The sequence below is a fragment of the Caloenas nicobarica genome, chromosome 1 (genome assembly GCF_036013445.1).
Source record: "Caloenas nicobarica isolate bCalNic1 chromosome 1, bCalNic1.hap1, whole genome shotgun sequence".
NCBI classification, from domain to species: Eukaryota; Metazoa; Chordata; class Aves; order Columbiformes; family Columbidae; genus Caloenas; species Caloenas nicobarica.
Genome location: NC_088245.1, coordinates 105,215,901 through 105,241,162, shown reverse-complemented (window position 1 = coordinate 105,241,162; position 25,262 = coordinate 105,215,901). Strand labels below are relative to the sequence as shown.

The 25,262-nt window shown below is 41.3% G+C and overlaps 1 protein-coding gene across 1 annotated transcript in view; it reads right to left on the bottom strand.

Annotated features, from left to right (window-relative positions):
- The window catches only part of EGFL6 (EGF like domain multiple 6), a 41,230-nt gene extending 26,477 nt beyond the window's left edge, over positions 1 to 14,753 (bottom strand). The window contains exons 1-7 of the mRNA XM_065640244.1: positions 14,622 to 14,753; positions 13,597 to 13,661; positions 12,922 to 13,034; positions 10,936 to 11,028; positions 7,981 to 8,097; positions 4,083 to 4,202; positions 289 to 423 (exon numbers count right to left, since the gene is read on the bottom strand). Of these exons, the coding sequence (XP_065496316.1) occupies positions 289 to 423; positions 4,083 to 4,202; positions 7,981 to 8,097; positions 10,936 to 11,028; positions 12,922 to 13,034; positions 13,597 to 13,661; positions 14,622 to 14,753 (775 nt within the window). The remainder of the gene's footprint in view (positions 1 to 288; positions 424 to 4,082; positions 4,203 to 7,980; positions 8,098 to 10,935; positions 11,029 to 12,921; positions 13,035 to 13,596; positions 13,662 to 14,621) is intronic.
- Positions 14,754 to 25,262: the final 10,509 nt, after the last annotated feature.

Genomic DNA, 25,262 nt, shown 5'->3' with positions numbered 1-25,262 from the left:
AGAAGTAGCACTTCTTTGCAGTCAACTGTTGCTACTGCACTACAAGTCCTTGCACATCTTGACTTGGTACAATGAGGCAATTTAATTTGCAAGTGCCAGTGATTAGGTTTTTCATAAGGCCACAGAGAAAACCATGAGAAAAGTTCAAAGTGTCTTAGTCACATCTTTTATCCATTTCTGAGGCAGTATCCCCAGACCAGGCCAATGTGCTTCAGGCAATGACAGGAAAGATGCATCGTGTGTGAATGAAAAAGAGTGAAGACGGAAAATTAATGGGCTAAATCTTACCTACACAGTCATAATGGCTGCTGATGTATTTCAGTTCATAACCAAGCTGGCACTTGCAGTAGTAGCTTCCAAATGTGTTGACACATCTGCGGTTGTAAGAGCAGACAGCTTGGCCGGTGGAGCACTCATCAATGTCTAGAGCAGGAGAAGGGATGCTGGTCAGATCCATGAGAAAGTAAACCGGGAAATCAAGAACTAGTTGGGATTTGCTATCACAAGTTGTTTAATAAAGAAGTCCTATAATTTCACACTTGGGGGTGGCTTTGCATGTGCTCAGATGAATGAAGCGGCAAAATATGAACTAACTTTATGGAAAATTTTGAGACCTGGTATGGTAAAAGCAAGGGTAACTGGCAGGGGGGATTCTCCTCACTGGGGACAATGATTTGCCCTAAGATCATGGAGTGGGGTCAGGAGGAACTCCATAAATTCCATCATTTCTCTAAGAAAGGAAATGTCAGAGAATAGTGTAAGAGAAGGACACAGAAACAGGAAATTGAGAGCAGCAGCAGCTTTTCTACTGAATCTCTGCACCTCCCCTTGCTGGGCTAAGTCAAGATGTAGCAGGGAGAGAGTTTCCAGACTGTGAGTGGTCCTCCCAGCAAGGTAGACGATAGGGACAGATGTTTTGGAGAGAGAAGGAGGACCCTTGGTATAGGAGGAGCCTAGGGACATTATTTAACAACCATTGTAATTAAGTGTTAATAATTGATTTGCTTTGTTGTAATGTAACATTTAAAACAGTGTCAATTATGATATTTGACATTTGCCCTTCCCTATTACACCACCGTCAAGTGCTGCTCGACATCGTGGTTGGTCATTTTGTCATTTTTACCATACTTTTACAGTGCTTAGGTGATCAAAGGGAAGCAAAAAACAACAGAAAAATACTTAAACAAACCTGCAGTCAAAATCCCTACACCTTCCTGATGAGGATGGCTGTTTCCCAGCCTCCAGGGCATGCCCAGACCTCTCCAGGATCTCATTTCCCCGTGCCCCTGCTGGGACCAGGATCTGTCACAAGGTAAAGCATGACCCTGCTGCACTCAATCCTAGCTTGAAGCTTATGTCTGCAGTGAACACTAAAGACTCACTGGACTCTTAGAAACAAAATGTTTAGGTTAAGTTAAAAATTTTGATCTATAATTGTTATTTTATTCCTTCATTTATGCACATGCAGAAGAGGAAAAGTGAAAACACATCAGTGTGCTGCTCTGCAGGTCCAGAAATAATGTAGCTTCCTAGGAGGATTAAGCTAAGACTAATAGCCAGGGATCTTAAAATGTTTACCTGTTTATTACTGTTTCTGTGACTAATGCCAGAGTATTAGAGTATCTTATAATCTATTAAGCATCTATTATGCTATACAGCAGGAAGATGCTCTTTTATTTTAGAGATGGAGAAATTATGACATACCACAAGTCATACAGAAATAAGAGGTCTGGTATTTCCAATCACTGGACATACCTTTTTTTTTTTCTATTTACCTTTTATCACATGCACTAACATTCTTCCAAATCCATTCGAGCAGGCTCAGTAATACAAAGGAACTCGATATAAAAGAATAAAAATAGTTGCCTGAATAATTCAATAAGAGATTTAAGAGAGACACTCTTGTCTACAATGTTCACCTTCAAATGACTCTTAAATAATTCAGACATGTTAACTGTGACTGGTATTAGTCCAAGATCCTTGCTGATTACTCAAAGCAGAACATTTCCAATTACAAACTCATTTCATCTGAAAGACAGAAATACCATTGTCATGTTGGAGTGTGTGTAGTTTAGAAGTTGAGCCAAGTATCCATATGGGTTTATTTGATAGCTCCTTAAATTGATAAAGTAGTCACAGGCCATTTGACCTTCATATGTGATGATAGTATGGCTGTGTGTTAAGAAGAAAAATTCATATAGTAACTGTCCTTCCACACAGCGGCATCTCCTGCTTGATGCATTTATTTAATCTTTTGTTTGAAATGTTGAGTATAATGTTGTTTTGGCCACTGGAACTAAAAATATTTTTTTATGCTTGAATGTTAAACCTCTCAACATCTAAAATATTCTTTAAGTTGTAGAAATCATTCAACCAGTATTTTTTGGTAAGCAGCATCTAAAATGGATTAGATACTGTTATTCTTTGCTTGTAAGCTATCATGTCCAGGCTACCCTTTATGATCTGCAGGACTTGAACCATTGTGACAGAAATAATGTAAAAACATGTGAAAGCATCAATATCATTAGGTATGTTGCTAAAGACATTTTAGTAAATAGCATCTGTTGCAAAAAGTTTTCTCATAGAATCACAGACTGGTTGAAGTTGGAAGGGACTTCTGGAGGTCATCTGGTCCAACCTCCCTCCTCAAGCAGGAACAGCTAGAGATGGTTGCCCAGGACCGTGTCCAGGCAGCTTTTGAATATCTCAAAGGAGAAATTGTCATTCTTTATTTTCCTTTGTATTTTGGACAGCTCTAGGAAATAAAACATTTCCCAGCTGCAATTTTCCATATTCTATGCTTGCCTAAGTGCAATAAAGGTTAAAAACCCCACAAAATATCATTCCCTGAGGTTGACTAGGGGTGTAACCTATTTAGAGGCCAAGTGAGACCAGGAAAAAAAGGTTAGATTGGGAAAGAGAGAAAGTAGGAAAGAAGGAAACAGAAAAGATTTTGTGGCTGATTTTTTTTTTTAAATTGAAATTATTCAAATGCTGTAAGTGAGAATTTTACAGGAAAATGTACTTACTGATTCAGAAGGAAAATTGCATTTCAAGAATCAGATCAAGTTATTCTAAAGAAGAAATATGGAACTGAAAATTCTCTTTTTTTTCCACATGAAGCTTTGCTACTGGATTTATTTTAAAACGAAATGACATAAAGTACACAAAAAGCATTAAAGCATTATTTCCCTTAAATTTAAGACAAAGAGCACCTCATCTGAAAAATGAACACTTTCAGAGCCTTTCAGGTTTGTCTGTGATGAACAGCAACTAGAATATTCCAGCTTTTGGAAAGATGCCTGGGCAGATCCTGGAGCTGGTTTATCAGGACACAGCCCTGCTGATGCTGGGGTCATCCACAGCTCCTGGATCACCCCCTCCTTAAGGAGCAGGGAACTCCTCCCTGACATGCCCTCTCACTGCCCCTTCTTCTCTAGCTGTTGCAGTGGTCCCTGCTTTGGAGAGATTGTTTCGCATCTATTGGGTTTTGAAATGAGTTCATTTAGCTTCAGTATTAAAAGGGGTATGATTTCAGCATAGGATTACAATGCTGTAGCGCTGCTTTGTCAGATGTCAACGTAAAACCGATATCACAGAACAGTACAAAGTGTTGTAAATAATGCTTTCTTCATCACAGAAAACCCACAGGTTAAGTGATGTTGAGACTCCTGGAGAAAAGTCTGGAAGTTTGTATCATGGGTTATCACAATATAAGAAATAAATGATCCAAACATAAACGCCAAATCCTTTAAAGCATTATGTCAGTAAGGCAGTTCCCTGCAGGCAAAACATTGTAGACCTCAGAGGAATAGGGAGAAACTGAATCTGTTAATGACTCAAATTTATGCCAAAACATTTAATTATTTATTGAGGATGGGACTCCTCCAAAGAATTATATGGCCAATATTACAAGAACATTTTTTTTTAAAAACATACAAGCTTTACATCATACTGTGAGTAACAAGAAGCATTATTCAAGCCAGTGAGGACAGCTAACTACTTATTAACCTTTCCCCGGGTTCTTAAGTTTTTTTTGGATCCTGTAGAAAAGAAGCTGAGCATGAGCTCTCTAACCATACCAATGCACGTCCTTCCGTTTGGTCCCAGCTGAAGGCCACCTGATGGACAAAGACACTGTATCTCCCCTTTGACTTCTTCACATCCATACTGGCAATTCACCATGGCACACGACCTAGAACCTGAAAACAGTATTTAAAAGAACAAAACCAGCAAAAATCTAGGCTGGGATCACATGCTTAAAATTTAAATCTGGATGAAGACAGAAAATTAATCAGAACAACAAAATTCCATTCATCACTTATCAAGATGTTCATACACTAACATTAACAATTAGCAGTCCATGAGATAAATCTTAAATTCTCTCTTCCCTTCACTTTGTTCTTTCCTTATCTACCCTTATTCCTTCTTTTTCTTCTGTTCCCATTTCTGTGAATTCTTACTATTGCCTTTTCAATTCAGAGACAGAACTGCTCGAAGTAGAAAAAAGATTTTGCTTTCTTTACATTTCCCTTTGTGGCAGTTTTACCATACAAAAGTACTATTTGGTAGTGAAATGTTTTTATTGCTTACCATTAAACATGCTTCTAGTAAAGAATTTGATTTAGAAAACTATTTTGCCTGATGGACTTAGAAATTGCCCTTATTTTGGTCCTTTATGGAACAGATACCTGAATCTAAAGAGGCACTATCCAGAATACAAGTCTTAGTTGCTTCAGATTGGTTAGGAGTGTGAATTGTTGGAGATGACTTTAATTAACCTCTAAAGAAAACTGTAAGGGGTCTAGATCTTGTGTTAGAGACCTATGAGAAGTTAGAAAAGTAGGAGAAATGTATTAAGTATTTAAGGAGATGTTTCTAAAAACCTGAAGATATCCAGGAAACGCTTTGATGCCAGGAAGAGAAGTAGTATTTGGAAGTGTTTACTGGAGCAGATGGAAGTGTGTGCAAAGAAAGTATTTCTAGCTACTTCGCTCTAGTAGTGTTCAGGGAAACAGAACAGTATATAGGGTTTTTGTAAGTGAAAGGCCTGGAACACTTGTCAACTTATTAGAGACAGAAACCAACTGCAAGAACTTGAATACTGGCTACTGCTTAGGTAGAAAAATATTGAAATTTTATTCTAAAATGCAACATGTTTATTGTCAGAGGTACCAGCACTTTCAGAACAGTGCACAATAGTGTATATAAAAGACAATGATGTGTGCAGGTGCATACATAGCCATATTGTTATGATTTGAATATAAAATGTAATGCATTTTAGTTCTGGATGCTATTAAAATTAATCTTTTTAATCTGTGCTAACATTGTTTTTCTTAGGCTGGTTTGTTTAGACTCTGTGCCTAAGCGATAAATATTGAAGGCCAAGATTTCACTGTATTTGCGAAGGCATTTTACTTTTGTATGAACGAGAACATACACAGCAGCAGGAGGTAAGAGGAAAAAAAGACAGACGGTAAATCATACTTTGTTACATTATCTACTTCCTAAGTGGCAATAAAGAAACTTACTAAAATTTATTCTGCTCTTATTAGTAATTGTCTGATTTTTCTTTTGTTTGAAGCTCCTGTTCCTGGCTTTGGTTAGACATAATATTGACTTAGATGAACTGCTAATCAGATCTAGTACAGGAATTCCTGCAGAAGTTGAGTCATTTTGTATTAGGTACTAACCTACTAACTATTTTAAGCAATTGTTCTCTGTGACCCAAAGCCACATTCTTCTGATACCCTTCTTCCAGCTCCATGGTCCCTTGGTATGGTTGCAGATAAGCCTGACTGCTCAGACTAGATGGACTTCATCTTGTGAAGGAGACCCACGTCATGGAGAATTTGATTCAGAAGGAGCAATAATATGCTCAACATGTTTACCTGAATAAAATTGTGAGATTCTGCAGTTGGTTAAGTAACCTAACATTTCATCCAAACACAAGCTTAAGTTATTATCAAGTGAAATGGGAGGCTAATAGACTTAACCAAGAATAACTTCTACTTGAGTATACAGTTTGCTACGTCATTTCATAATCGTGGTTTCTGCCTAAGAAAATAAAACCTCTTGGCAATGGGAAGATGGCAGATGGATTGGATTAATGAAGCACGAGCTGGATGAACATAAAGGTTTTTGCCTCCTTAACCAGAGCTGTCAAGAATGGAGAGTTCCCTTGTATGGGAAACCTTTTGTTTTTCTCCCCTGAAATTTGGTTTTATTCTGTGTCAGTGTTTGTTGAGGTTCCACTGAGAAATAACATTTCCATATGCCAAAGTGAAATGCAAGCTTCAGGGCTCACAGCTGCTCGGGCATTTTTTTCCTGTATACTTGACACTGGCCACTACTGCCACTGAGAAATTCAGTGTTTTGTGCTGGCTCAAATAAGGGATGGTGCAACTACACATTTGATAGAAATGCAGAGCTTCTTAAATCGAGAAACCAGTTCTGAATTAAGACTGACTTAAAAATAATCCAGCAGAAATGGTTAGTAACAGCCTGGATCTAGTTTCCTGACTCGGTTCAGAAGCGTGGCTGCAGCGAGTGTTTTGGCTCAGAGCAGGCAGTGTGGGATGGACGAGGCAAAGCTGCTGCTGGGCTCGAAGGGAAGCGAAACAAGACAGTTTATTGTGACTGTAGTTATGGCTTCTGCCAACTTCAGCTGCCCATAAGACAGTGGCCTTACTGAAAACTGCTCAGCATATGATGTCAGCAGATACACAAATCATCTTGGAAGAAACGAAAGGAGTACATTTCCATTTCTCATGGATCTCAGGGACCCACAGCTGTTGTCTGCTGGTGATACCCACCATGATTAGTAACACAGAGGCACAACACTGAGCTGTGATGCAGGGAAGGGAAACCCTCCAAAAGCTCTGGCACCAGGCACCTTTTGCAGCAATTTCAGTTTCCCTGCCATCAAGGAGAGAGAGTAGGAGGTCTGGCTTTTCTGCCTGCCTCAGAGCTGCAGGCCCTGCACTCCTGCGAGCATTTCCCAAGGCCGGGTATTCTTCCAGTTGTACCAAAACTGACAACAAACTTGCCAGACGGACACTCTGCCTGGTGCGAGATTGTCTCCAAGGTTTGTAGATCAAAGCCTTTCGGAGTTTATTGTTCTCTGCAATATCCATGGGAAAGATAGTGCTGCACCCCATTCAGCCAGGTCCATTGCTTTAGGACAGGCCTCTCAAGCAAATTGTTCCACTGCTGAGACCAGCTGGTTGCCTTGTCCAACTGGTGCATCTGTTCCAGTCCAGTGGACTCCAGAAAGGGCTGCCACCATGTTACCTGGGGGTTTGTGAAATTCAAAGCCAAAATACCAGTATGGAACAGCTCAGGTGAAGAAAAAAGTGTCATTGAGAAATACGAAGCTTCCTTAGGTCTGAAAAATCAGGTTGGCTAAGAAAGCAGAATACTTTCCATTACACACTGACTTAAAGACAAAGAAAATAGGTAGAAATACAGTTTAGATAAGCCTTAGCTCAATGAACAAATGTTTCCAGGAAGCTGGCAGCAAGTGTGGGAAGTATATCGGCATTCAGAGAAAGCAAATGACTCGAGGAGCACAGAAAGGTAAAGCAAAGAGTAACACCATGAAATTCAGCACATTAAAAAGTAGTCTATATTGGTGCTTTGCATGGGTAGTGTCATTCATACTTATTAGACAGATGAAATGGCAGGACTACACACCAAGGTTATACTATCTGTCCTTTGTCTGAAGTAACACCATCAAATATTTTTACTTCTAGCAGGACAAAAATTCCTCTGAACACCAAAATACAAGTATGACCTAGTTTACTTTATCCATATGCCGCCAAATAGAAAGCCTCTTTCAGCTGCTGCGAGTACCAGAGAGCTGAGGTAAAGACCCTATCCTGAGTAAGGTAAATCCATTCATCACAAGAAGAAAATCTGTTGGGATCAAATGCGATTAGATGATTTTGGTGTGCCTGTCCTATCAGCTGTATTACTTACTTGTACATGTGCCATCTATAAGCATGTACCCGTTGAGACAATAGCACTTGTAGCTGCCATGTGTATTCATACATCTGTGTTCACAGGGACGTGGCTTCAGTCCACATTCATTCAGATCTGCAGAAGTCATTGGAATGAAGTGAGTGCTGGGTTTGTATACATATATTCATACAGATAGGCGGATAGTATTGCCTAATGCCTTGAATTCCCCACAGTAAAATCACCTGGATTGAAAATGAGCCAGCCCCTTGCAAGATGAGGGCTTAGCAGACCATCTGGCTGAAAGACTGCTAGCAAAACTGACATACACAGACTTCTACACCTGAAAAACCAATGCAAACTGGCCTCCTCTGGCATCTTGTTAGCAAGAGGTGGAGGGGTGGGGTTGTGGTTACTCTGTGTTCTGGGAGTTACTTTTCTGGATTTTTGTGATTCTAGCTGGAGATTTCAGTCTTCCAGCTGGCCTCTGTACTAGAAAGGCAAAAATGCAAGACTAAGACCAGCAAATCAGCTTGAGATAAAGTGAAACAAAGATGTATTTTTTTTCTGAGCTATGCATTCATACCAAGGTTATCAGGGCAGGGCTGTCTAGCAAAGATGAAATACAATGCACAAAAACCATGGGACTTTAAGAACAAAAGGGCAAATCTAAAAAATCTTCTTCTCAAAATCCAGGATTTAAAAAGCTTTGCAGAAGCTAAATTAATTTCAATTTCCCAGTAGCTGTCCTTCACAGGGAGATAACCAGAATCCTAAAGAGTTCAATTTGTGTGGTATAAACAGAGCAGTACTGACAATTGTATTGGTCCTATGACAAGGCGACAACGTCTGTGCTTGTGACTTCTGAGAACTGTCACCTCGAATTCTTGCGTTTTGAAGCCTCATTTGTAAACAGGCAGAACTCATTAACAGAATGCACCAGCATATGCAGCCCATTCAACATGCGTTTAACAGCCCATATGACCAATAACACAATTTCAATAAAGATGCAACTGTCCAAGCACTGAGCTTGTACAGCTCCACTTCTAATGGGAGAAGCATCTCTTCTCATGTCTATGCATCCTGCAGACTGCAAAAAAACCCTGAGACCATTCAAAGCATAAACTTTGTTGTGGTTATACACATGCAGAAGTGTTTGTTACAGCTCAGTCCAGAGAAGAAAAAGAGGGTTGTGTTCTATTATTTAGACATATGGTTTGTTTGAAAAACGACAGCCTACCAGCTTGCAAATCACATTGGATTTTTTTTTTTTTTTTTTTTTTTTTGCTACTGTGGCTCCACTAAGTAACCAAGACTGTCTTAACGAATAAACTAGAGGGGAACAAAAGTAATTCCACTTAGAGCATACATTTTCAAAAGTGCTTAGCTGCACCTATCTTGCACAATGCACAGTAAGGCACAGATAGCATACACGGCTCTGAAAGAGAAACTGTGGAGATAAGGTTAATTTAGCTCAGACTCAGTGGCAGACTAATACAGTCCCCTTATCTCTGTTATTTTAGTTAGCTCATGTTGAGCTTGCTCAGCAGGGCATTCTGCTGTAAGGACAGACCAAGGCTACATCTGCCTGTAAATTAAAAGAGGCTCTGAGCATTCGTGGTTGCTAGAACATGACCACCTATATGGCTATACTATTGAAATAGCTCTGGGACATTTCTGGCCACTTTACTAAAAAACATTCCTGGCCATGCCTCAGAAGGCAGAGCAGCCCAGGGAGCTAACAGGCGATTTGCTCATGTCGGTGTGTGTGGTGCTTCCACCAAGCCTCAGACTTCGACTGTACTGCCACGTGCACAGAACTGATCTGCTTGCGTGTGGAAGGCAAATCAAATCCAGCTGGAGTTACTGCACAGAAAACACCTGAAAGCTGGGGGCTTCTCTGTTGCCTTTTGGTAACATTTAAGATGACAAATAATGTTTGAGGTTAAACTTCTGGCTTTAGAGGATGAACGTATGATACCTACGTACCTATTACACAAAAGCACGGCTGCTGTTTCACTTTCCTCTCTAGTGGTGCTGAGGAACTGACTTCTTTCCCCGTAAGCAACATCAAACACATGAAACATAGAGTTTTCCAAAATATGTAAGAGTATAGCTTTATAGCATATTGTTTGAAATACCTTGTCTAATAAAACAGGTTGTTTTGACTCTGAAAAATATAGTTTTAGCTTGTCAGTGCAATATTTTCAAGCAAAGACTGCAGGTGCTTAGGAAGGTAGCAAGGACAGACTCATCCATTCGTGTGGCTTTTATGTCGTGCTTCCCCCACAGTACTTGCAGCTCACTCATCTGCAGTGCAGCAGGATGGCCTCTCCCCGTGCACTGACCTGCTCTTTATATCTGATCCAACAGGGGGCTCATATATTGGAAGAGGAAAAAAAACCTGAGTTCTCACCAATGCGTTAGCTGAAATATTTCCATGTTTAATTGCAAGTTTATGGAGGCAAAGTGGTGCATTCAAAGTTTATGACTATGCAATTCTAAAGATTCTCAGTTCTGTGTTGTCAAAAATACCAATCAGCATATGTGAACTGATGGCATTGGCCCAGGCAGCTTATGTCTAGCATATAATTGCATCTCTTTCTGATGAGAAGATTAGTTAAGAAAGTACCTTGGGTTGCTAGTTAAAAAAATAAAATGGGTTCTGGATTTGAATTCCAGCTCTTCTAATACTTTCCTATATAATCTCTCTATGCCGTAATCCTCTGACTAGAAATATGACAGTTTACCCTTGTCATCAGCCTGCAGGAGATACATGATAGAGATTCAAACTTTTGTGTGCTGAAGGAGGCTGAGACCTGGAAATATAAGAGCCTTAAACTCTAGATTCTTTTATATAAACAAGAACATATCTTCTTGTAATATTTTGGAAGATGATGGAATCCGTAGTACAAGATAAGGAGACAGAATATCAAACAGTCTGCTTTCTGAAGTAATATCCACATGTGCACAAACCTTGATTACAGGTTTTTCCTGTAAATCCAGGGAAACATTTGCATTTGTTTGGTCCCGTGCACTCGCCATACTTGCAGCCATGTCGACAGATAGCTAGAGGAGTCAGGCAGGGATAGGAGAAAGAAAAAGAAAAAGTTAGAAATACTCTATTAGAGAACTTTGGCCCTGCTTAGTTGCCTAAAATCTTGTTGCATTAGTTCAATATCCTCTATACTTCTCCCTCTAGTTTGGGCATGGTAGCTACTGATCAGCACTTTATTTCTGCTGGAGAAAAGTGACACTGGCATGAGTGAGGTCTTTTCCAGGTTTGTAAAGACCTGGAAAAGAAGGGACTCCTTTTAGCTCTTTCTCTCACAACACTTTTCCACTCTTGGACCTCCTCACTTACAGCTGGAGAACATGTCCATCCCATGGTGGAACATCCCGAGTACCTCTGCCAAATGATCAGGCAACTATCCTTACCACACATCCCAATAAGTATTATTGCATAAGGTTTACAATGACTTGAAAGGGCTGCGCTTAGCCTGGATGTATTAAAAAGCAGAGGTTTTCTAACTCTTAGCCCACTGGATCATTAGTCAGAAATTAAATGCTGGCTTTTGTAAGTCTTAAAGGTCCTAAAGTCAATGTGATTGTCAACATGAGGATTATTCAGGAAAAGAAAACCAAACATGCATTTAAATTGGGACTAGCTCTGGAGAAACAGCAACATAGTATGCACTAGGATGTGCATCCTGCTACCTTGTGTAATAAAGCTGCTATGCAAACTACAGGAAATAGGAATGTCACAGTGTTAGTTACTATATAATAAAATTCTTAATTAAAATTCATAATGTTGAATTCAAGTATCTTCCCTACATTTAAAAATTCATTCATGTATACTAGCTCTGCAGATTATTTCAGCGCTATCCACATCCCTGAATGCAATGTGGCATAGTGCAAGACCAGCTGAGTGTTAACACTGAAGCAGAGAACACCATTGCATCTGGATTTACAGTACAGATTTACACTACAGTTGGCTTAAAGAAATCTGCCAAAGAAAATCCTTAAAAGTTAATGAAAACTGAATTTTACCAAGAAAGCTCCCTATTGCTTTACAACAAGACAGCTTACCCCACTGGCTGATCGAAGTTATGTTTGTCAGTTTTCCATCAAGTTATTTATTTGCATCAAAACTAAGGTGCTATTCAGCAATGCATAAATATTAATACAGGTATTAATAATTTTTTTCCTTTTTTGAACTGTCACCCTGAATATACAGAGCAGAGCATCTTTCCCTTTTAGAAGTCAGTCTGTTCATTTTCAGCAATGAATAACCTTAAGCCTCTGTTCAAATTCAGCAGACATAGAATTCCAAACTCTCTGGGACAACAGGTGCAACATCTGAGAAAGATTCCTAATACATGTATTTCATGGCTTTGTTGTGTTTTGCCCATGAACACATAGAGAGAGACTCCACATCACCTTCTCCTTGGGATCTGTAGACCTTTAACAAATTAGAAACATCTTTAGAGACATTGACTCTTCATTGAGCCAATGATCCACAGACCAGAATTCTGGCTGGCTACCCAAGCTGAGGACACATGCACTTATTGATTGGGTTTTACTGATATTTTTAGTAAGTTAAAACCTCATGGTTCTCAGAGGCTGTGTATTTCTGAAGAGAAAAGATACCAATTGACTTGACAGCTGTAACAGTATAGGCACGGACCAGGGCTGTGCAGGAGGTAAGAACAGATGGTCCCTTCTGGACCTAAGGATTTTAGAATATATATTTTATTGTTTGGTGCTATTTACCCAACGCTTTTTTTTTTTTTTTGAGGACATGGTCTCTCAAGCATGTTTTATTCATTCTCTCACAGGTTAAGAGATTTCACTCCTCAGAAGGTTTCTTTCTGTGACTTCTGGTAGACATATATGAAATCCCTTGATTAGTACCAAGTACACAACTGTGGAGAGGAAACAAGCATAAAGTGTTAATGTTACCTTCACAGTGGCCCTTGTTGTTCTTTTTCCAGCCATAACAGCAATCCAACCTAGAACCGTAGCGACACATGCCAGGCTGGCTCACAGTCACCAGCTGCCCACGGGCTCTCGAGCTGCATAAGGAAGGATAAACACAGGCCACACACACTTTAATCCCTTGCTCCATACATTCCTTTCTACATTTTCCTCATGTTTTATCCACTGTCAGGCATTTTCATTTCACCAAACCTTGAAGTATTCGACAGTGTTCCTGGACAGGAATGTAAAGTTGTGTTTGGTTGGAGAAACAGGGAAGATGGGAATGTTTCACCTGCAATGTATTAACTGTGCAACATAAATCCTTTTTAATGAGAAACATGGAAAAGGCAAAAAATACAGTCAGGTCCCTTGCTAGAATGAGTAATTTTTAATATCAGTGAAATCAATGGGGCTGCTCCAGCCTGCATGACCTGGATTGGATACGTGATGCCATACCTGCCAACGCTGTCATTTTGGATGATGAAATACTGATTCTACAGAAAAGCAGCTTTCTGAACATCAGTCAGCCCCATAAGAGCTAGTGACTTACAGGCTCATAGCCACTGCACATGTGCAAATTGATTGCATAAGTGCAGACAGTCCCATGCATTCTGGTTGCAGGGGACTCCCTAACCATGCAAATAAACATTAAGTTACTCTGCCAATAAGCCCAGCGGGTTCAAAGTCACTGTGCGGATCAACAGCTGCACAACTTGGAAACCCTGCAACATTGGTTGCCAAAATTATAAGTCTCATGGAAATCCACAACGGTGTAAGTCTTCTAGACCTACTCTATGCTGCAACATCTGCTGTGACTCTGGTTCTCTTCTTCCTCTGCTTGCTGTTGCTGAAGTTCTCCATTACCACATTACCACATCTCCTTTATGAAATTCTCTTATTTATCCAAAATCCTCTGTCCCCACTGCTTTTTCCATGCCATAATTTAAAATGCACTTTCTTTGAAGAGTCCAAAGTGTTGTTTCTGACACAGAAAACACTTTATCTGTGAGAACTTCTCAGCAAGTGATTTAGGGTATTGAGGTGGGCAACACATAGCAACAAACATCCTCATGGTGGGGAAAAAAACACTTAAAAATCAACAGGCCAGGAACTTCTACATTTTTTTAGTCTGATGCACAGCAATGGCATTGCTTTATCACTCTACAGCAGTGCTTTGCACATATCGTAGGATCACAGACTCACAGAATGTTTTGAGTTGGAAGAGACATTAAAAATTGTCTAGTTCCAACCCCCTTGCCATGGGCAGGGACACCTTCCACTAGACCAGGTTGCTCAAAGGCCCATTCAACCTGGTCTTGAACACTCCCAGGGGTGGGGCATTCACGATTTCTCTGGGCAGCCCATTCCAGTGCCTCACTACCCTCATGGTGAAGAATTTCTTCCTTCTGTCTAATCTAAATCTATTTTCTTTCAGTTTAAAGCCATTACCCATTACATGCTCTTGTAAAAAGTCCCTCTCCAGCTTTCTTGTGTCCTCTTGTGCTTAGCTGTAAGGGTTGCTCTCTTATTGGAACAGCTACTGCGAACATCACTATGGCAAACTAGTAAAATAAATATATGCATACACTTCAAAGATACAAGATGTTCCTTCAGAGTTTTCTTTAGTAGTAGAACCACTGGAGAGGGAAAAGAGTTCAGATGGGATTCAAGAACTCATGTACCTGAGATGCCCTGAATGAAGAGGAGGTTTTTGTATCACCTGGCAGGTAAAAAGCCTTCAGCGTTGGAATAAATTGTTCAGAAGTCACCCAGCCTTTGCCACCAACCCAGTGATGCAGTTTACAGGAGTACATCTTTAGACAGGAGAAAAAGCATATTGAAGAGCTATGACCCCTGAATGTGTGTCTATTAGAAAACAGCACCCTGCCTGTGGATTTATAGACAATGAAACAGTCTTTTTAAAATTTAGTCCATCCAAATGCTGCTGGCTTATATCACTTCCAAGTATACAAGTTAAAGAACATATGTTCTGCTTACGTGCTAGGAAGTGGCCTTGAATTCACCTAGACAGTAAATGTATATTCTGCTAACACCCCAGAAAATCCCCTTGAATGCAGCTGGATAATGCTGTGATTTCCCTGGAAGGTTAAAATGCCTAAAGTATGGAGGAAGCAGGACCTTACCACTTTCCAAAAGGCACTCATTTCCACAGGAAGTCAAACTCATTCAGTAACATTTTATTTAATAATTCACTTCAAAATCAAATAACGAAACTATTTTCACAGTGTATACAATATTTCACAAGATTCCAGTACAAACTTCTCTTAAAGCTGGGAAATGTTCCACAGAACTGCAAATAAAATGAATATAGCTGTGCTTTATAGATACTACCCTGGAGAAGGTCTTTCACTTATTCTAACTTTCACAACAAGCACAAATTTAAAGCCTACCTTTCGCAGTGGGAAAGGTCATCTAGATCATTGACACCCCACCTTGATTCCAAAATCTGGGAGAAAACCCAGTTTTTCCAGGTTAGTCCCTCAGACTCATAAAGAACCAGCAGCCATCATTTCAGCTATTGCTGTCAGGAGTTCAGCACTTTGTGCAAAAGGAAGATTATTTAGAAAGAGGAGATCCTTTCATGGAGGTAGATCCTTTCTAGGAAGATGTCACATGGACCCTCCTGGATGTTGAGGTGAAGCAATGCAGACTGGAGACATTGGATGTTTCTGATCCCTGCCTATAGGATGTTCTTATAGGATTTCACAGGGAGTCCCTAGGGGCCTGAGTGAGATTTCTGTGCTTGTCACCATCTGCTTGGTGTGCAAAAATGTCTGGCCTTGAAGAACCTGCAGCCTAAATACATGACTGAAGAAGAAAGGCAAGAGAAGGTAGACTGTGCAGGTCAGATCGCTATGCAGACCAGTGGCAAGAGCAATCTCCACATTTCTAGTGAAGAACTCTTTCCTCCGAGAGTCAGCAGCTTACAGACTGGTGCTAAAGGTAACAAGTGTCAGACTGAGCCATCCAGGGTGCCCAGGTGTCCTGGTTTTGGCTGGGATAGAATTAATTTTCTTCCTGGTAGCTGGTATAGTGCTGCGTTTCGGATTTAGTGTGAGAATAATGTTGATAGTACACCAATGTCCTAATTGTTGCTATAGCAGTCAAGGACTTTTCTTCTTCTCATACTGGCTTGCGAATTAGCAGGAAGGGAGTGCACAAGAGGCTGGGAGGGGACATAGCCAAGGACAGTTGACCCAAACTGGCCAAAGGGATACTCCATGCCATAATATGTCATGCTCAGTATATAAGCTGTGGGAAAAAGCAGGAAGGGGGGAGGACATTTGGAGTGGTGGTGTTTGTCATCCCAGGTAACTGTTAAGTGTGATGGAGCCTAGCTTTCTTGGAGATGGCTGAACATCTGCCTGCACATGGGAAGCAGTGAATGAATCCATTGTCTTGCTTTGCTTGTGTGTGTAGCTTTTGCTTTACCTATTAAACTGCCTTTATCTCAACCTACGAATTTTCTCACCTTTACTTTTCTGATTGTTTCCCTCATCCTACTGCAGGGGTGAGGAGGAAGTGAGTGAGTGGTTGTGTGGGGCTTAGTCACTGGCTGGGGCTAAACTGCACCACCAGGCAGCAGAAAAGTAACTGATTTTATGTGACTGTGACATCGCTGACACCAGTAGGATGGGATTTTGCAAAGAACATTGAAGATTAATAATAAGAACTTCTACAATAAGCCAGGGCCTCCTTAGTTGAGGTGGCAGAAAGAAAAAGCTGGCTGTATTAGCTGTCACAAGATCACTGTGAGCCACTAGCACCATTATAGAATAGGAGAGACCCTCAGGTGTTCCAGTCAAAATTCCAGGAAAGTTTTACTGCTGCCATATGAGATTGTGTTCTTAGCATACATGGTGAAGAGATAGGAATTATATATGGTATATATGATGCTGAAAGCTATGAAGAATGACCTGTTTTACAGAGGATGAGAAGAACTTGGCTTCAGTTGAACAAACCAAAAAATGGAGAGAGGATCTGATTGCTTCCTACTACATGTCAGGCAGCTCCAAAAGAGAAAGAGAAGAGCTTGTTAAGAGCCCAATTTATATAAATTTGCTCTTGTGCTGCTGTCCATTAATACTCTGAGGGGGTTACAAAAGTACAAACACAGCCAGGAGAGGAGTAAGAATCTTGAAGAGCACTGAAGAACCACGAGAACAACTCCTACCTAATTTTTATATACATGGTCTCTTTTGCAAACCGAGAAAGACCTAACGTTGCCTGTAATGATATAAACATAGGCATGAATGAAGTTACATCCCATTTACTCAGCTGCTGCTGAAAAATAATTATTCGTCTCTGGAGTAATATGAAGATTATTAATTCTATCCCCAAAGAAATCAGATCAATTCAGAGCAAAGCATTCAGATACTGGCCAGAACCAGGTAAGTACAGGTAAGTACATACCTACAGTGGCGTGAGCAGCAGACAAAATAAATTGGGTGTGTGATATGAGGACAGACCTTAACCTACTACACAGGACCTTTGACTTCTTGCAGTTATTTACTTAATTTGATAATGAAAAAAGAAAACTTATGTATTTACAATAGTGTTCAGAAGCTTAATCTGCTCCATTGATCAAGTGGCTAGGTAGACCTTCCAGTAGAACAAGTTTGATTGATAGGGTAGGACTGATATCCCCAATAGCCTAAAAACACAAAAAAATTCACAGGAAAATATTGCAAGCACAATGATGGGTGAAAGTGGGAGAATAAAGCACACCTGAATGCTGGGACTTGCTTGTCCAACAGACTCCCTTTGCCACCCTCTACCCCCATTTTTGTTGTTTCATTCTATAAAGTATGAAAACAGTTTTATATTTATCAAAATTAGTTTATGATCTATGCTAAATCCAAGCTACTAAAAATGTCTGTACACCAATGGGCAGTCAAATATTTCAAATATAATAACTGGGCTCACAGCTGGGCTGGACTGCAATCTTCATTAGCAGCCATTTTACCAGTAACAGCTAAAATAAAAAGTGAAAATACCAACAGTGAAAAATGTCACTTCTCGTGTTCTCCTGACCCATGATCATGAGTGGTGGAAGCCCTGCCCGAACTGAGTTATGTGGCAGTAACAGCTGCAGAGGATGAGTGAGCAAGTTTTCAAATGCCTGATTTACCCAAGTAGGTAGATAACAAAAGTCAGGTATGATCTGAGTTAATACAGTTGTTTGTTTCCAGGTCATACTAATATTCTGTCTTTTACAAAAGTTTTCTCTGGAAAGGAACACTTACAAGCTTTACTTTTTTATTTATTTTATTTTTTTTTCCCCTTCAAGACACAGCTGCTGAATCGATTTAGTGCACTCTTTCCATAAGATCTCTCCAGGACACTTTTGGTCAGCTCTTGTACACACAGCAGCTGTCTGCTGCTGAGGGGGTGGCAGGGGTAAGGTCTCAAATATATTATTACCAGCTTCCAGTTAACTTCAAAGATGGCATATTATCCCTTTATTTAATTTTCCTTTAAAAAGCAATTCTGGACATTGTTGCTAGCAAAAAACCTAAAATTTTGATCAACTGTTATATTCAAAAAGACAAAAACATGGTATTTTGCAACTTAGTGATTTGAAAGAAATTCCTAAAAAGTCTGTTATGATTGTACGTCATCCAGAGATACATTTGAACACTGCGAAATGACGGAATAGGGTTCTTTTGTTGTGGCAGTTGGTTGGGTTTTTTGGGGGTTGGTTTGTTTGGTGGTTTTTCTACACAAGCTTATTTGAAAGGTAACTCCATTCTAGAAAAAGGTTCACCTATTAAGTATTAAGTACTTCCGTACTTAAGTAAGTATTAAGTAAAACCAAAAAAGTGCCACCTATTATCTTTTAATAACTGTATCTTAGACAGCCCTTCAGTCAATTTCAGGCAGTAAACACGACAACAGTCTTGCTTCACTGTGAGTCCCTCCCAAAACACCAAATCAATTTTAGCTTGAACTTGCAGAAGTTCCTTTAAAGTACACTTTTAAGACATAAAAATCATCTTAATTAATTCCATTTTTCCAGACTTATTCTATTTTTTACTATTTCCTGTTCCTAGCTCTTCAGAGCCAATAGGATGTTTTTGTCCTCTTAAATTAGTATCCCTTGTCAATCCCTTTCCATCGAGATGTTGGAAAATCTCTTATTTCTTCTTCCTCCCAGTGCAAAAGGCAGAATGATAACCTTGGGAGATGAGAGATATGCCACTACCTTCATCTGACATCAACTTGGACAAGAAAGGCTGTAGAGCAATCAGTCTTGGGCAGGTTGTAGGTTTCCCATAGATTTCACAACTTTCACAACTGCCAAATAACATCATTTTTACTGAAAACATCCCTCTTTGCTTCAGCTAACTCCAAACCATACTTTATTCTGGAAGGGGGTAATGCTCTTATTTTGCTGTTTCACACCTTTCAAAGTGTTTGAAATGCAAATACACAACATCAACTAGCATGAGCATGTAAATGGAGCTCTGCTTTGAGAAAAAATGTGTTTCCTATAAGAGCAGGTCTGGGGTCTATAAACTGCCAGTTCCTGAGGAGATGATCACTTGATGGCCCTGCATGTGCTGGAGCAAAACGCTGCCACTTGTTGATCATAAACATTCCCATCCACGAATTTGGTACTAAAAAAATAAACCAGAAAACATCTTGAAGGCTTCATCTCAAGTTGCTGTGAACTCTCCTTTTAGTAGCTACTCTTTTGGTTCAGCAGTTGTGGCCTTTCATTTGCTTCTGGAGAACTGGGAGGGGGAACATTGGAGTGGCTTTATCTGGAGTAAATCTCCCTCAACATCTCATTTGGTTTCTGGAGTGTATCTGTCTCTGCAGAATACAACAACTGTAACGGCAGGCTGATTTTAAAGCCAGGAATCTATACTTATAAAATTCCTTGGTGAAAACCACTGGGCGATCTCTTATTACATTCATTCATAAAGCTGTTGGAAATGGCAATCACTGATACATTCGTGGTTTGTGTAGGTATTAAATAAAATAACCCAGGTGGGAAACAAGAGCTCACGTGGGTGGTGTTATGTAATAGATACTCAGTATTGGGTTTTAAATGATTTTAAAGCATCTGTTTATACAAGCAAACCAAAGGCTCGAGCAGCTTGCACCTTTCTGTATGCGGTGCAGCTGTTCTCAACATCTGCATCTGCAATAGTGCGCTGAAGTTACCATTTTTCCCAGAGTACAAAAACACCCCCCCCAGCTTTGGTCTGACCCCTTCCAGGGGAGCAGCACCCACGCCAGCTACGAAACCTTCCCCGTCCCGCGACCGCCGTTCAGCACCACGGAGCCGGGCGCGGCGGTACCCGCTCCCGCCCCGGGAACCTGCCGCCGCCGCCGCCGGGGCGAGCCCCACGGACGCGGGTGGCGAAGGGACTCTCGTACACCCGCGACAGCGGGCGAGCACCGCAGCCCCCGGCACGGCCACACGCGGATCCACGGGCCGGGCGCTCGCACCCACCCCCGGCCGGACCGCACACAGGAGCGGGGCAGCCCCGGGCCCCCTCCCGCCCGCCTCCCCGCCCCGCCGTCCCCGCTCACCTGCCCGCGGCGGCCAGCCCGGCGGCGAGGAGGGCGGCGAGCAGGGCGCCCACGGGCGCCGGCACCATCGCCCCGCCGCGGGGAGGCGGCCCCGGCCCCGCGGCGGTGAGGCGGCGGCTGGCTGGGTCTCGGCGGCGGCGGGACGGGAGACTCCACGGGCGGGCGGCGGGACGGGGCTGTATAACCTGGCGGGGCGGGGCGGGCCCGCCTCCGGCAGCGCTCGCCCCGCGCGTCCCACACGCCCCGCGACGGGGCGGGCAGCGACCCCCGGGCGGGCCAGGCGGCACCACCGGGCGAGAGGGACCGGGGCGGTGGGGGAGAAGAGGGGCTCGGCGCCGTCGGGAGGAGGGCGGGCTGCACCCCGGAGACGCTGCCCCACGGCAAAGCCCTGTCAGGCCGGCGGGCGGTGCCGCCGCCTGCCCCGCACCGCGCTCGGGCGCGGCTGCTGCTGTGGGCTCGTTCTGAGCAGCAACGGGCGCTGTCCCGTGGCAGCTGCCTCCGCTGGCACCCAGCGGCCGCCGCGGCACCTCCGCGCCGCGTTTCCACCCCAGGGAAATAACACTGGCACTGAAAGATTTGCAGGTTTTGCCTTTCAGTTGGAGGACCTTCCGTGGCTTAGCTTGGTTTAGGCTGCTAAGGCAGCTTAGCTGTCCTGGGCCGTTTTTATTTACACTGCTAATGCTAACTGGTAACATTACTTCTTGCTAGCTAGTCCTGCGGTTTTGGTGTTGTTGCCACGGTGTGTGAAGTGCTGCAGCTCCTTGTGTATACTCCTAGGATAATGCAAAAGTTTTCAGTGCAACTCTAGGAAGCTATGTTCTGCCTGTGTTGGATCCCTTGATGCCTTCCTCATACTACCATATAAAGGCAGCCAGCAGCAGAAAGATATGGTGTGGTGGGTTTCTTTGTTTGTTTGTATTGGTTTTTATGCTGATGTTCACACTAGCCTACTTGCTAAACAGTCTTTGGCAACAAGAATATTGTATCAAAAAGCATTGACTCTGTTCTCAATTTCCAGATCCTACTATGAACAATTTTCCCAGTCCCAAGCTCTGGAGAGTTGTTCCTGTTGAAAGCGACTCTGCTATACTGAGCATATGGAGAGGGCAGCCAAAGTCAGTGCAGATAACATTGCACCTGGACAAAGCAGAGGATATTTAGTCAGATTTAGTGTTCTTGTCAAAAGTATCTGGATATTGGATTCTGAGCACATCTTTAGTTGGACACATCCAGAATTAAAACAGGGAATGTAAAGAGCAGCTGTTATAAAGGCAGGCTTGATGGAAGGTTATAACCTGATTCGTCACAAGGAAGTAGTAGTTCATACTTAAAAATCCCATATGCAATGTAATATTCACAAGCAATGAGCTATTTCAGAAAGCAGAAATATTTATAAAAAGTAGTGTTGAAACAAATTTGAATTTTTAAATTGAGACAATTCTGACCCACTGTGATAATTCTGGAGTAAAAGTACCCACCACTACCACCAACCAATGTTGTTTGCTGGGTGAATTTCTTATGAAATACCTACAATAGCTCTGACTGCAGTGATAAGGTATCTAACACAAAACAAAATAGAGAAAGTTTTTATCACTCTTGACTCTTTGCATTTGAATCACTCCTGACTCTTTGCATTTGAATCACTCCACCCACTCAGTCATCTTATAGACCCTTGTGAGCGTGAGGTTGGCCCTGGAACATTGCTGGTGGTTTGAAGGGACTAATTTTCCTTTTCTGACAGGAGGGAAAGCTGAGGAATAAGTGGCTTATCTGGCATCACCCAGGAAGTCTGTGGTAGAGGCAGGAGAAGAAAATAGATCTCATAAGGTCCACTTGCCATGGGTCACCCCGTTCAGTTCAGTGGGTATCAGCATGCCTTGGCACATTAGGCTGGGCTGGCTGACACAGTCAGCACTGCTAGCTGTCTGTGGTCCCCAGGGATTGCCAGGAACACTGAAGGAGAGCATTTGTAGGCTGGCATACTGAATTCAGCATTTTAAGCACAAGCCTTTGGCCAACTTGTTCTGCTGTCATCCTTGCCATGTGAATGGGAATGTCTGGGAAAGCTGAGATGGCAACTGCTTTATTCACTCCAGCATAATCCTCTGCTGAGCAATATCAGCACCTACTCTCAAGAGAGATGTGATTTAAGCATGAATACTTTTACATGCATTTTAAAATGCACATATTTTTTTCCTGAAAGGCCGTTACGAAAAACAAATGGCAGCACATAATCACTAGCACAGCTACAGAGTCCTGATTTACTAGGCAGCTATTAACTGAGGCAGTAGACATGGCTGAAAGCTAATGGGCAGGTTTTGGACCATCCTCTCAGTATTGCCCTGAGCTCACACAGGGGCTGCAATTTTACTATATGGATATGCCATTTTAGCTTAATCAGAAATAATCTTACAGTAAAATTGGAACAACCTTTATGATTATGAATTTAAGAATCAGATGTTTCTCTCAGTAATCACAGGAGAGCTTCCAATTTAGGTAATTCGCTCAGTTTCTATGAGTAAGGTTTAGTAGGTTTGAGCCCCGATGTATAGGCCAGATTAACAATTAGAGAAAGTCATGGTTCTTTTATAACTCATCATCATCATTATCATTATCAATTACAACGTCAACTAAACTGGGATTGAGCTGGTATAGAGAAGCATTTTCAGAATATCTACAGTAAGATTTCTCTGGCCTTCAAGAACCTAAGATTTCCTAGGGTCCAAATTTTAACCACACTTTTCAAAATTGCCCATTAAGAGATTTTTAAAGGCACAAGTGAAACACATATGCTTTCCTCTTATTAAAAACGGTTTCCAACTTACAGCAGCAACTCAATTGCTTTGGCAGAGGTTTACAAAGGCCCTTACTGACCACTCTTGCCAGAAACTGGTCAGGTTGCTGATGGACAAAGAACCACATTTTTTTGCAGATGTTGGCTTTCATGCTAAATGTGTTCCATGGCTCAAGGTGAATGGCAGTGGCAGAAAACGGAGAGAAAACACAAAAAAAATGAAAACAAAACAAAAACTGAAGCTGATAACTCTTAAAAAAAGAAAATTTTTTTGAGGGCCTTTTGTGACTGTCAGCAAATCACCAGGATTTAAAAGCTAGCTATGCTATAAGGTAGTTATGGTAATTATGAGAAGCCTTGTGTCTCTCACGCGACTGCTACCTTCTTTATAATCTCTGAATCCAGACTCTGGGTGGAAAAGTTATTTCTTCAGTTTGATAAATCCAGGCAATTAAGACCTTGAGTCTCCTCATGCACTTCAGTTTCCTCGTGGTCTATGCTGCAAAGTGCTGGGAAATCCACCAAATTTGTGTTTGCTTAGGTTTTTCCCTCTTTTCCTACTTGCTACTTCCCCTCTGAAAGTTACTGCAGAACCGCTCTGTGGACTCATGGGCCCTGGAGCTCCCATGGAGAGGAGGAGATTAAGTCTCCACAGGGTGCTGATGGATGTGAAGCACAGGCGTTGACACGACTGTGACTGAACCATGCTTTACTCTTTCCTCTGAGGCAATCAGGCTTGTACTCAACGCAATGGAAGGTTGGGATGGGAGGTCTGTTACTGAAGCTACGGAAGAGCTCAGCAAGGTTTACCCGTTTATTTCCCACAACTTCGAGTATCCCTTCTGACAGAAAGGAAGGGGTCACATTTTCAGATTAAACCCTGAACTCTGGAAAGTGCTGCAAGTCCCATGTAAAGAACCCAGCACTGAGTATCTAATACGTAACACCACCCCCTGTGAGCTCTTTTTTTCCCATCTGGCTTATTTTAATTGATACCTGCACAATCCATGTATGTATCAGGGATTGCCATTTCTAACAGCTTTATGAATGAATGTAATGAGATCACCCTGTGGTTTTTACTGAGAAATGTTATATGTATAAATTAGTGGTTTATGATGTGATTTTCTTTAGTTTCAGGTCTCCTGCCAAAAAGATTTAGAGATTTTTTTCTCATATTTTTTCTCTACATACTGAAGGACAAATCTTTTGCTGCTTGACTACATTAGCCTGTAACAAAAATAATCCAGTCACTGTTGATCCTCTTATATATAACACTTTTTGTATGGTAGGCCAATAACATGGTACCTCTGTCTTAGTAGTTTTTTGTTGTGTTTTTTTTTTTTTTTCTGATGGTAAAAACCAGTGATTTTGAAGTTTGTTCAGTAATACTACATAAAAAAAAATTGAAAAGCTTATGTAGTAGGTACCTTTATTTTGTCATATTGCTAAGTGTTAAATGTTAATTGACTGTCCTGTAATTCAGTAAATCAGTAACAATGCAAAAATCTTAGCTTGGCGGGGAAGTGCAGACTGTCCTCCATGTAATAGCTATGACTTTATAGAACTGATAGAGGAAGGAGACTGCAGCAATCTGAAATTCATACGTCTGATATTTTAGCTATTTTTTTAAAACTACAAACACTTTTAATTAAATTAAACAATTGTAGGGATTTGCCTGAAAATCTACAGTAATACAACCCTGTTAGGGTTCTTATTACTTTTACTGTAATGGTTGTTCTCATTTAATATTCCAGTTGCCATACTGCTTAAAAACCACAGCCACCCATAAGGTGTTTTATGAACTCTATCATAAGAAAACTCTTTACCATAATCATATAAATTTAAACATTTAAATTACAAGACAGACTTAAAATCAGTAATGAATGTTTTTCTTCTCTTGGGACTTTTAGAATGAAACATTTTCTTCAGATAAGAGGCATGGAAAATGCTTTTAAAAATTGCA